The sequence below is a fragment of the Sminthopsis crassicaudata genome, chromosome 2, assembly GCF_048593235.1.
Source record: "Sminthopsis crassicaudata isolate SCR6 chromosome 2, ASM4859323v1, whole genome shotgun sequence".
In the NCBI taxonomy this organism is placed as follows: Eukaryota; Metazoa; Chordata; class Mammalia; order Dasyuromorphia; family Dasyuridae; genus Sminthopsis; species Sminthopsis crassicaudata.
In genome coordinates this window covers 215,233,699-215,247,142 of record NC_133618.1, presented here as the reverse complement: position 1 = coordinate 215,247,142, position 13,444 = coordinate 215,233,699, and the positions used below count along the sequence as shown (strand labels likewise).

At 40.2% G+C, this 13,444-nt stretch overlaps 1 protein-coding gene across 3 annotated transcripts in view; it reads right to left on the bottom strand.

The window, feature by feature from the left end:
• Positions 1-4,921: 4,921 nt before the first annotated feature.
• VIT (vitrin) overlaps positions 4,922-13,444 on the bottom strand; it is a 152,159-nt gene continuing 143,636 nt past the window's right edge. For all 3 annotated transcript variants that reach the window (XM_074288180.1, XM_074288181.1, XM_074288182.1), the window contains 2 exons: positions 12,499-13,012; positions 4,922-5,566 (listed from right to left, as the gene is read on the bottom strand). In XM_074288180.1, coding sequence (XP_074144281.1) covers positions 5,388-5,566; positions 12,499-13,012 — 693 coding nt within the window. In that variant the 3' untranslated portion in view covers positions 4,922-5,387. The remainder of the gene's footprint in view (positions 5,567-12,498; positions 13,013-13,444) is intronic.

The window sequence follows — 13,444 nt, the reverse complement described above, 5'->3', positions numbered from 1 at the left end:
TGACTTTTAGATGATGCGATAATTGTTAAATTATCCCTCTTGGATTTGTTTTCCAGGTCAATTGTTTTTCCAGTAAGATAATTCACATTCTTTCATTCTTTGGGGGGATTTTTGGTCCTTGATTTCTCATAAAGTAATTGGCTTCCATTTGTTCAATTCTAATTTTTAAGAAATTATTTTATCCAGGGAGCTTTTGTATTTTCTTTTCCATTTGGCCCATTCTATTTTTAAGGAGTTTTTTTTTTTCTTCAGTGAATTTCTATGCCTCCTTTTCCATTTGGCCAATTCTGCTTTTTGAGCCATTCTTCTTCTCAGCTTTTTGCACCTCTTTTACCATTTGGCCTAGTTTGTTTTTTAAAGTATTATTTTCTTCAGTATTTTTTTGTGTCTTCTTTACCATCAAGCTGTTGATTTGTTTTTTTGTTTTTTGTTTTTTTGTGATTTTCTTACATCATTCTTATTTATCTTTCCATTTTGTCTTCTAGCTCTCTTACTTGATTTTCAAAATTCCTTTTTAATTTTTCCATGACCCAAGATCAATTCATATTTTTATTGGAGACTTTGAATGTAGGAGCTTTGACTTTTTTTTATCTTTTTCCAAGTGTGTGTTTTGATTTTTCTTGTCACCATAGTAACTTTCTGTGGTCAGAATTTTTTCCTATTGTTTGCTCATTTTCCCAGTCTATTTCTTAACTTTTAACTCTTTGTTAAAGTAGGGCTCTGCTTTGGGGGTGGGGTAGGGACAATGCACTATCCTTAGTTGTTAGGTTCTTACTGAGTGCCAATGAGATAATGAGATATTAGGTTCTTACTAAGTGCTAAGTCAGTACTTAACAATTCTCTAGTTCACATCCTTAGGTTCCACCCTTTAAGGGGAGTTTACTCCTTTGAACTTCTGGGGAGGAGTTTATATGTTTGAGAGGAGCAAGTTGATTGGTTGAAGTATTTTTCCCACAAGCCCCTGAGTTACTCCACGCCCATTCTCTGGGAGGATAAAAGAAGCAACATTGGGCCTGGAGGAGTATACTCTGGGCCAGAGTTGGGGCTGTTCTCTGGAGGAAGAGGAGTCTATTCTAGGTCAGAGTTGGGGAGGCTCTCTACAGGAAGAAGAGCTCTTCCTTCAGAGTTTTGTACAGCTGTTTTCAGGGATACTTCTAGACATGTGTAATTTTTCAGTTTTTCCATGCTGGTATGATCTAAGGAGAAGTGTGCTCTTCTGGTGAGCAACCACAAGCACTCTTTCTATTTTGGAACTGTGACAAGGGTCCTTGCTCCATTGCAGCCACAAACTCTAGTGTGCTAGTACTCTTCCTCAGGACTCTGATCTGAATCTGAGTGTGGAAAAGCAGAGTCCTGCCTCAGTGCTAGCAAAGAGAACCCTGTAATTTCTTCTAATCAGTTGTTCAACCCCCCTTACTGTCTGTGGGCTGAGAGTTCTGGAAGCATTTGCTGCTACTGCTGATTCAGTGACTCCCAAGACCTGCTCCTGGTTTGCTGGGATTAGGTTTGTGCTGGTTTGGCCTGTGCTCCCCTCTTACCCAGGAATGACAGACCTTTCCTGCTGACCTTCTAAGTTGGCTTTGACTGGAAAATTATTTCATCATGTTCCTTTGTGGGTATTTTATGACATTATTTAAAAGTATTCGGTGGGGTTTGGGAGAATTCTTAGGCAAGTCACTGCCTTTTCTCCATCATCTTGGATTCCCCCCTCCTTTTCACCTCCATGATCTTTTAATTGTTTTTTTCTGAGTCCTTATCTTCCTTGACATTTCTGAAGCCTATGATAGTGTTTATCACTTAATGGGGGTGGGAGAGAGAAGGAGGAAGGGAGGGAGAGAGGAAGGGAAAGAAAAGGAGGGAGAGAGGGGAGAGTGAGAAGGAGAGGAGAGAGAGGGGGGAAAGAGGGAAGGAGGGAGGAAGAAAGAGAAGGAAGGAGGGAGAGAGAATGAGAAAGAGAAAGAAAAAGGAAATGAAAAAGAAGGAGGGAGGGAGGGGGAGAGAATGAAAAAGAAAAAGAGAAAAAGAATGAAAAAGAGAGAGGAAGGGGGAAAGAGAAAGAGAGAATGAAAAAGAGAAAGAGGGAGAGAGAGGGGGAGGAAGGAGAGAGGGAGAGGAAAGAGAGAAAAAGAGAGGGAAAGAGGGAGGGAGAGAGAGAAAAAGAGAGAAGGAAGGTGAGAGAGAATGAGAAAGAGGAAAAAAATGAAAAGGAGGGAGGGAGGAAGAAAGAGAATGAAAAAGGAAAAGAGAGGGGAGGAGAGAGAGAGAGAGAGAGAGAGAGAGAGAGAGAGAGAGAGAGAGAGAGAGAGAGAGAGAGAGAGAGAAAGAGAGAGAGAGAGAGAGAGAGAGAGAGAGAGAGAGAGAGAGAGAGAGAGAGAGAGGAGAGAGGGGAAAAAGAGGGGGGGGGGGAGGAAGGAAGGGAGGAACAGACCAAAAAAAGAGCGTGTGAGTGCTTGGTTCTCTATCTGTCTGACCACTCCTCAGTCTCCTGGGCTGAATCTTCAGCTAGGCCATGCTCACTATCTTGAAGGGTCCTTTTGGGTCTTCTTTTCTCCCTTAAAACTATTAGACTTGATAAGTTCTTCAGCTCTTAAGGATTCATATGTAGATTATTCTTATGTAGTCCTAATTTCTCTCTTGACTTTCAGTCTTGTATCTCCAACTGTCTACTGGACATCTCAAAGTGGATGTTATGTGGACATTGCATACTGACATCCCCAAAGAGATCTCATTATCTTTTATCCCAAACCCTCCTCCCTTCTTAATTTCCTTATTATTATCAAGGGTACCATTATCTTTCTATTCAGACAGCTATGGATATCATTTTTGACTCTTCCCTTTCCCATAATCACCTCATATTAATTATCTTGCCAAAATCCTTTTGTATATGTCTCTTGTCTGTTCTGATGCTAGCACCCTTCATACCAGCTTTATGCAACAGCCTTCTAGTTATTCTCTCCACCTCAAGCCTCTCTCACCCTAGCTATTTCTCTACTTGATCTAAATGTCTCTCAGCTCTCAACATGATTTCCTTAAGTATAAGTCTAGCCATGTTAGGCCCCTACTCAATAAACTCCAGTGGCTCCTTATAAGCCATCCGATCAAATATAAAATTCTCTTAGGCTTTCAAAATCCTTCACAAACTGGCCACCTCTAACCTTTCCAGTCTTCTTACACACTGCTCCCCTCCACGTTTTCAGTTATCCAAGGAGACTGGCTTTCTTGATGTTCCTTGCACAAAACACAACATCTTCCAACTTTGAGCATTTTCACTGATGGTTCCTCGTGGCTGGAATTTTCTTTATCTCTCTCCTGGCTTCCATACTTCATATCTAAGCCACAATCCCATTCTCTTCAAGAATACTTTTCTGATCCTCCACAATGCTAGAGTTTTCCTTCTGAGGTGATCTCCAGTATACTGTGTATATCTTGTTTGTACACAGTTGATAGTATCTCTCCCCCATTAGATTATAAGCTATTTGAGAACAGGGACTGGGTTTTTTTTTTCCCTTTCTTCATATCCTTTGTATCTTATCTTAAATGCTTCTTGAACTGACTGGACTATAGGGCTAGTTCAATATCTAGTACTTGTTTATATGTTTCACTTATGAGCATATTTATTAGAGATTTTATCAAATGCTTTACTAAAATCAATACATATCATGCCTCTGAATGTTATCTGTTGAATGAGCAACCTTAAGAAATTTAATTTAAGGTGACATTCTTCATGAACCCATGTTGTCTTCTAGTACTATCTGTTTCCTAATATGTTCCAGATTTTTTTTTCTTAATTGTAGTTTCTGGAATCCATCTACTATCTGTATCCCCTTCCATACTTAAAAAAAACAAGATATCTGCCTAAATCTAGAATTCTATTTTATTAAAGGTTATTGACAGTGACTTTGAAAATATATCTGCAGTTTCTGGAATTTGTTGAAGTTCAGAGACTTGAATGAATTAGTTTGATTAGATACTCTCTAATTCCTCTCACATCTAGGTCTTTGGCTCTATTACAGTGTTGTCTGTACTGTCCTTTTATATAATGAAGTTTAATGTGAGAAAGCTGGCAGTTGTACTTAAGAATTCAGGTAAATCTTATTTCGTATTATTTATACTACTCTTATAGTGCTGTTAGTATACAAAGTGATCTTAATAAAGAATTGTATTTTTCTAGGAAAAAAAAAAGCCATAATTAAATCTAAACACTTATGGTTTTATCTCAGTTATCCTTATCTGAATAAGTCTGTCTTTATGACTGTTACTGCTGTGTGTGCAGCTCTTCATAACCCATTTAGAGTTTTCTTTGCAAAAATAACAAAGTGGTTTGCCATTTCCCACTCATGGGATTGTAGTAGCTGACACTACATTTAGGCACATCTTATTTGGTTTTTTATCTCAGTGTCTGACAGTATCTTGAAAACATCAGACATTTCTTTGATGATTAATGAATTAAATATTGCCAGTAGAGTGGATGGTCAAATACTTAGAGTTGAAGAAAGTCATCCCATTAAAAGAGAGTTACTATTGCCTTTGTGATTGTAATGAATGTGACAACTAAGCTCACTGACTAGTGAAATGTTTCACACTAACTTAGAATCATTGAATGACTAGGCCATAGAGCTATTGCTTAATGGTCCTTAGTCATTAGTAGCTTTAGGCAGAAGCAGCAATAGGGTGAATAGAGTGAAAAGGGGGTCAGGAAATGGGAAAATAAGCATAAATTAGACTCCAGAACAATAGTTCTCTCTTTCTTTTTGTCATTTTGGTGGCATTTTCTTTGGGTATAATACCCTCTATAGTATAGAGATGGGAGAGCAATTCATATACTCTGAAATGTTAGAAACAGAACATCATAACTTTCTAACTGTGAGAAATAAATACAAATGTGGGACTTTTATAAAAACATGACACAACATCAGGCCACTTTGTATATTAATTTTTTAAGCATTTAATAAAACAAATCCATATGATCATGATACAAGCTCAAGATGAACACAACAATTAAAATAAGAGATTTGCTAATGGAAATATTTATTCATCTACCCAAAGGCCCAGCCTCACCTTGTCATGGAATCACTACTCTAATAAAAACATTTCTTCTGATGGCGAAGCATGAGTTCCAAATACATGGGCTTATCAATTTGGTTCATTCTAGAAATGTTGGCTTTCTCCCAACCTAACACCAAGTTTTGAAGCTAGCTAAATAAAAGAAAAAGAAAAAGGCATGAACCTCCACCCAACTAATAAGTGAGCCTTTCCTAAGGGTGAAAGGTGTCTGAAGAATCCTGGGACTAATATCCTTTGGAACTTTGCCAGGGACCCTCTGAAAAACATTTCAGTGGCTCTTGTTTGACTATTGGAGAAGCTACCTGTTCAGAGGTGTTTTTGACTCAATTCCGTGGTTGGGAGTTGAACTCTGTACAAATGTTCTGGATTATCTTGGGAACAACTTTGTAGAGGTCATCAAACTCATCTACAAAGAAGGAGTGGTCCTTGGTAGGGTGAGTAGCGATTACTTCCAATTCATCTTGAGCTGCCCAAGCGATTCCTATAGAATAGGTGATCACCCCTGAGAGAAAAGAATTGAGAGGAGTTAAGACCATTGAATGGAGTCTCTATGACTAACCTTTAGCTAAACTCTATGCTGAGAATCAGCAATCCATCAGAAGACTGCAAATCTAGCACTGGGGTTGAAAATCTCTTACGGACAGAAACTGTGTCTTCTCTAATGTTGCCTTCCATTCACTAATGTTGTTTTGACTTAAATTGCTTTTGTAAATTAAGTTGTCTTTAAGTTGCAAACTCTTTCCCTCTCCCTTCCCAGTTTGCCATCTTTTGGAAGAGAAAAGCAATTTTCTATTACTTCCTCCTTAATTTCCCCAAGTATAATAAGCTGAGTATAAAGACATAACTGAGGTGTTGACTGCTCTACACGTTGACTTCTTCTCAGGGTCTTTCAATTTAAAAGAGTCTGGATCCACACGGATCAGTTTTTGAATCGTTGAGAGGAATCAGGAACTATAGCAAAGACCTTCCCCTCTCAGCATGGAGGTCTAATGTGATTTCCCCTACCTAATCTGTTGTTCTCGTAAGTGAATGGATACTAGTTTGGAAGCCTGTGATGATGGGGCAATCAACCTTCTTTGACAGCAAAAGCTGGTATAGTTACTTTAGGTGGTAGCAGCAGCAGGATTCCCAGCAGCAGAAAAATTTAATATGTAGAGGGCTTGAACACTGGAGAAGTATACAAGAATACTTACAACAAGGTGTTAACTCAGTGGATTGATGAAATAATGGTCCTTTAGTTTACATATACTTAGTACTTAGCATGGTATTGTAATGGTTCTCTAGTGCACACATAATCAGTATGCTGTTATTGTAATAAGAAGACCTGAGTTCAGACCTGACCTCAGACACTTATCTGTGTGACACTAGGCAAGTCAGTTTCCTAATCTGTAAAATAGGAATAACAATATTACCTTGCAGGATTATCCTGAGGATCAAATGAGATCAAATTTGTAAAAGCTCTAAGCACTGGTTCCTGTTTCATAACTTATTCCTATCCCTTCCCCTACTTCCTTCCTTGCATTCCCCTATCTCACACAGTTTGAAAACAAAGTGGTCTGTGTACCTTAAAACACTGAGCAATTATGTGCCAAATATTACTTCTTCCTCCATATGTTTTGAATACATGTCCCTCCCACAATTAACACTCCAGTACATTTGATCATTTCTCGCCTGGACTAGTGAAATAGTTTCCTAAAGCACAGGCCCCACTATGCCATCCCTTCTCAAATTGCCCGTGCTCCCTATTAATTCTAGATCACATATCTCATTTGGCATTTACAGCTTCATTACCTAGCCCCTTCCTACATTTCTAATCTTCTTACACATATTTCCTTCTGTGATTCCTCTGGCCTTTGCACCCTCATTTCCTTGTGGTTCCTTGGACAGGACACTCCAATTCCCATCTGGTGCCTGGGAACCTCTCTCTCCCTTAATTCTGCCTCTTGGAATCCTTAGCTTCCTCCAAGACTCAGCTCAGCCAAGGTTTTCTCCAGGGAGCCTGTCCTGGGGCTTCCCCCCCCAAACTTGCTAATGCCTTTTCTCTTTATATTCTGTACTTCCCACTTGCTCTGCATCCATAGTGTATGTACCTATTTATGTATTTTTTGTCTCCGCCATTAAAATGTAAGTTCTTTGAGGGCAGGAACTGTTTTTTTTTTTTTTTCTTTTTCTTCTTCTTTTTATCTAGGAACATTATTTAGAAGTAAATAAATGGTGGCTGATTATTTGACCATGTAAATTACCTCAGTTTCCTTAACTTTTAAATAAAGATAATGATAGCATCTATCTCCCAGGGTTCTTGTGAGGACTAAATACCTGAGACTGTTAGAAATTATTGTGACATAATATTTGTAAATATTTAGTACCTGGCACATAGTAGGTGCTGTATAAATGCTATTGTTGTTATAATACATAGAACCCCATCAGACACTAATTCATTTGGGTTCCTTGATAAAATAAGCTGACTTATTTCTTTAAAGTAGGGAGCATAACAACGACTTTCACTTTTAAGGGATATTGAAACTGAAAGGACTTCTTATCTATAGAAGCTTCTCTTGCCTACGATATGGAGCTTCCAGTCCATTAAAACCCTCAAGTCTTTTTCACATGAATTGTAATTTACCCAAAGCTCTCCCCAATTTATGTGGGTCAAATTGACTTTTGGAACCCAAATGTAAGACTTTACATTTATCCTTTGTAGTACTCCCAGGATCAAATATGAAATCCTCTGTTTGGTTTGCAAAGCCTTTCAAAACTAGACTCCTTACTTTTCCATTCTTGTTTCACCCTGTTCCTCTCCATGTACTCTGCAATACTGTGACATGCAGGTCCATGCTAAAGACATTTTTAAACTGACTGTCTCCCATGCCTAGAACACTCTTCCTATTCATCTGCATCTCCTAGCATCCCTGACTTCCCTCAAATCTCAGTTAAAGTATCATCTTCTGCAAGAAATCTTTTCTAGTCCTGAATTTTGATGCTTTCCCTTTGAGATTATCCTCAGTTTATCTTATTTATCTATCTTGTTTGTATCTAGCTATTTGAATAGTTTCCTGTATTAGATTGTGAGTTCCTGGAAAGTTGACACTATTTTTTTGTCTTTCTTTGTATCTCTCTCTAGTCCTTAGCACAGTGGCTGGCATATCATAGGTTCTTGATAATTGTTAGTTCACCAGCAGACTATTAAAATTTCATCAAGTTAGATTTAGCCCAATATTCTATTCTGCTGAAATTTTACCATGCAAAATTGTTAGCTATCCTTTCCAGTCAGAAATATGTCAGATGCATATTTCCTTCATTTTCCTGTCAATGTGACCTTTCTGGAAAAGGAAAAAAAGAGGACTCATTAAAAATAACAATATATAATTAAAAATATCTTATTTATGAGGCTACTACACTATAGGTGTGTCATATTTTAAGAAAGACAACAACAAGCTGGAAGATATCTAAAGGAGGGTCACCAAGATAATGAGGGACCTGGAAAATTTCTAATAGCAAAAGCTAAAAGAAACTTAGAATATATAATTGCCCAGAGACAATGAGACTTAGTAAAAAAATTTAAAGAGCTGTCATGTAAAATAGGGCAAGAGCAAGAAGACTTGTTCACTGTTGCTCCACAGGAAAGAGCAAAAACCAACAGATGGAAATGAAATTGTGCAAGGAAAAGCTAATTAACAGTTAGAGATGTCCATGAATGGCATGGACTGCCTTGTATGGGTAATGAGTTCACCTTTATTGGAAGCAGTCAAGTAGAGATTGAATGGATGACCATCTGTCAAGTATGTTCTAGGGGGATGCCCAGAGGATCTCCAAGGGTGCTTCAGCTTCTAAAAATTCTTTGAGTGTTAATAGTCTCTCCAGGCTTCTCTCCAGATGTCTTCAAATCTTAGGGGCTAACTTAGTGTCTAGCAAATTTCTGCTTTATTTTTGGAGCAGACCTATCATTGGTATAAGAAACTTTTGTCTATTATTTTAGATTGGCATCTTCTCTGCTACTCTAAGTCTACAGAGAATTTCCTGATGTGTTGAGGTTAAGTGACTTGTCTAGAGTCACATATCTGAATAAGAATCTAGTCTAGAACCCTGTTGTTCCTGACTCCAAGTCTGTCTCTCTGAACACTACACCAGACCGCTTCTGATACATTTATGAACACTTAATAAATGCTTGTGGACCGGCTGGCAGCTCTTGCAGATAGTTGCCAGAGGAAAAACAGTTGCTCGGTTTTTCTTGTTCCTACAGACTCCCTTACAGTGCTATGTTTGAGCTGGGGGCAAATGTAAAGGGTACAGAATCTGACTATCCACCTATAAGCATCCCTTCTCCTTTTCCTCATCCTCTTCTGTCTCCTTCCTCTCCCCTTCTTCCTATTTTCTTTCCTCTTCTCCCCCTCTTTGATTTTCTCCTTCCCCTCTTTTCTTCATCCTCCTCCTCTTTCCTTTCTCTTCCTCCCCTCCTCCTCATCTTCCTTCTGCTTTTCTTCCCCCTCACCCTCCTTCTTCCCCTTTTCATTTTCTTCTTCCCACTCCTCCTTTTCTTTATCCTCCTTCTCCTTCTCCTCCTCCTCTCCTTCCTCTCTTTCTTCCTTCTCTTCCTTGCCTCTTCCTTCTTTTCTCCATTCCCTTCTTTTTCTTCTTTTTCTTCTCCTTCCCTTTCCCTTTCTACCCATCCTTCTCTTCTTAGTAGTGACCCAGGCCTGGTTATTGGTATACCATGAATTCCTGGTTCAGTACCCAAATCCTGCTACAAACTGCCAGGCTTGGCCCATTCGTTCTGATCCCAGAGCAGCCCTTTGCTTGGAGTTGGGTAGTAAAGGTAATGGGCAGTGTGCAGATTGGAACCCTTCAGCTTTTTGAATTCAAACCCCAAGCCCTTCACTGTCTCTCCTGGAGGGGATGACAGCCTGTTCTCAGCTGCCCAGCTTAACATCATTACTTTTTCTCATGCTAAGTCTTTGTGAAGTTTTGTATCTGCTAATGCTAAATATCATAATACTCAGGGGAGAATAATCACTGCTCTCCCAGTACTCAAGAAAGTGTTCCTCCCCATTCTACTAATTCTAATGCCCTTATGAATTAGCTAATTACCAGCTTATAAATGTCTTCAGGTCACAAAGCACTTTCACATCTCATTTGTCCCTTGAAATAGCTCTGGGAGGTAGGTAGAGTAAATATCATTATTCTAGCTCTGCTGAGAATGTTTACATGATTTTGGGCAAATTATTTAACCTCTCTCAGCCTTAGTTTCTTTGTCTGTAAAATAAGAGAGTAGGATTAGAAACTCTAAGATTATTTCCAGCTCTAAATTTATGAATCCCATTTTATAGTGGAGGAAATGGGATAAGAGAGGTTAACTCCAAAATTAATAATGATAATGATAGCTAGTTTTTATATAGTGCATGAAGGTTTGCAAAGCCTTTTACAAATATTAACTCATTTTTATCCTTACCACACACCTGAGAGGTAGGTACTATTGTTATCTCCAATTTACAGATGAGAAAATTGAGAGATAAAGTGACTTGTTCATGATCACACAGCTAACTATCTGAGGTTGAATTTGAACTCATGCCTTTCTTACTCTAAGTTGAGTACTATCTGGCTGCCTCAAGATAAAGGAAAATAAATATATGAGTTTTAAAGTTTGCAAAGTACTTTACATATGTTAACTTGTGTTGATTTTTATAACAGATGAGGAAATTGAGGCTTTGAGAGACCAAATAATTTGTCTAGACTTCCAGGGCTAAGGAGCGTCAGATGCAGAATGTGAATTCTGGTCTTCCTAATTTCAAGCCCTCATTCTATCTATAACACCACTGGCTGCCTTGAAAGCTGTTACACAGTCAGTAAATGGTGAAATCAAGATTCAATTGAATTCAATCTATAAGTATGTTTATTAGCTCAGTTCCAATGTCTTTTTCCCCTGTTGTTCAATGTGATTTTACCATTGTTCTTAACATATTTTGTGTCCCTTTGGTAGTCTGGGAAAACCTGTACACCCCTTCTCAGAATATTGCTTTTAAATGCATAAAGGAAAATGTATGGCATTGTAAAGGAAACCAATTAGACTGAAATAAATTATAAAAATATTAAAAAGGGAAGTTCATGGACATGGTTAAGAACACCAGATCCAATCTAATTCCCTCCTTTTACAGATATAAAAACAGTTTTAGAGGTGAGGTAATTTGCTTAAGTTCAGACAGTTGGTGGCAAAACCAGGATTAGATTCTGCTCTGCCAATGTTCAGTCCATCATTTTGCTTCTTTAGAATCCATCTTTGTGCCTCAGTTTCTTCACCTGTAAAGTATGGGGACTGAATTCACAATTTCTAAAGTCCCTTTCAGTGTGAGCACTATAGTATATGGGGAAAAGGACCCAACCTACAGTTGGGAGAGACTGGAATTTGAATTCTGGCTCTGATAATCATTTGTTGACTGAATGCGGGCAAATTTTCTTTCTGAGTATCAGCTTTTTCATAAGTGATGTGGCATGCCCATAATACCCGCATATTAATTTTAAAAAATTTAAGTTCCAAATTCACTCCTTTCCAACTGAGAAGGCAAGAAATTCTATACCAATTACACATATGAAGTCATGCAAAACACATTTCCATTTTTTTGGTACTCTTAAAAAAAATTAACATTCATTTAAAAAATTTTTGCCCAGAGGCTTGTTGTGAGAATTCAATATCTTGTTAATGCTCAGAACTCTAGATAAATGTCAGCCATTGTTCAATATTTTATGTCTGTAGGATTTGAGAACAAAGAAGGACTGAAGAGCATAATTTCTCTGTTCCCAGAAGGAAGGTCCTGGTGTGGGGGGTGATGTCATCAGAGACTAATAAACCCACAAACCAGAATGCTCCCGTATCACTGCCCACAGACATCGACAATGAGGCTCACTGTTGCCTACTGATATTGTGAGTGTGAGTATGAATAGCCATATCATGGCGAGACCATTCCTTTTGATTCCTGACAAGTGCCAGAAAAAATCAGTGCGAACCCAGAGCTGAGCCCTTTCTTCCCCTTCTCACTTTGTTGTTTAGTAGCTCAGACGTAACTACCCATGCTTCTTGCTATTTTCTCTGCAACTTATGAGACGACGATAGCTACAATGTATACAGTGCTTACTGTTCGCCAGGCATTGTGCTAAGTACTTTAAAAGTACTATCTCAGCAAGGGGAGGGAGGTGCTATTGTTTCCCCTATTTTATAGATGAGGAAACGGGGACAAAGTGACTTGCCCAGGCTCACACCGCTAATAAGAGCCTGAGGCCGGACCTGGATTTGGGGCCCAGCACTGTACGGCTGCACCACGCAGCCAGCGGGACTCTCAGACCCTGCCCAGAGCTCTGAGAGGGTAAGGGGCATGGGCCGAACCCAGGGCGGCTCGCTGTCACCCAGCTCTCACTGCCCTCCCTAGAAGGATGAAGCGGCTTTACCATTCTGATGAGCGGCCATGGCCGGTACTCGCACATCGTCATAAGACCTGCCGTCCGTGATGAGGATCATGACTTTTCTCTTGTTGGCCTTGGATGTTTTGAAGAGGTGCTCCAGGGCGTAGCTGATTGCGGCCCCCGTGCTGGTCCCGCCGCTCCAGTAGTTGACCCTCTTGATGGCATTCAGGAGATCGTGCTTGCTGCCATACTTATCAAAGCCAAACTCCAGCCGTTGCTCGTAGGTGTACTGCACAGCCCCGACGCGCGTGTCCGTGTCCGAAATCTCGAACTCCTTGCTGAGGTTGGCCACAAACTGGAGGAGGGTGCGGAAGTTCCCCGTGCCCACGCTGCTGGAGCCATCGATGACGAAGCCCACGTCGGCGGAGTTTAAGCAGGTCTTGCTGCAGGCGAGGCGGCTGGTGTCGCAGACCCGTTTCACCAGGGGCCGCACGGTCTTATGGAGGCTGAACCAGCTCTGCACGTTGAAGGAGTAGAAGCCGTTCTGTCTGCAGACAGCCTGAATGGACACATGTGACCTTAAGTGAGCCAAACCAGCTGGGCAATGAGCACTCTCCTGGGACGTGCGGGGAAATCCCCTGTCCTTCCCTTAGGGACCGCCGCCCCTTCCCAGCTTCACGAACTCCTACTGCCCGGGCACCGGCCCTCCGCGGCAGCGCCCGAGCAGTGACAGTCTCCAGCCCAAATGCCCAATCTTTCATCCATGCAGAGGCCCTCAGCAGGCCCTCCCGGAGGCTCAGGTCCCCTCTATGTGACTCCCATCCCACAGCCCTTATGAATGTATAAACATCCTGCCCGTAAGGGGCCGAGCGGCTGGTTGAGAGTGGGAGAGCCTTCCCAGGCCTCTATGGGAATCTTAAGCTTCAAGTGTTCTTTAGGACTCTTTAAATCTCTTTGGGGACTTTTGGTTTCTTGCTTCAAGAGACAAGAT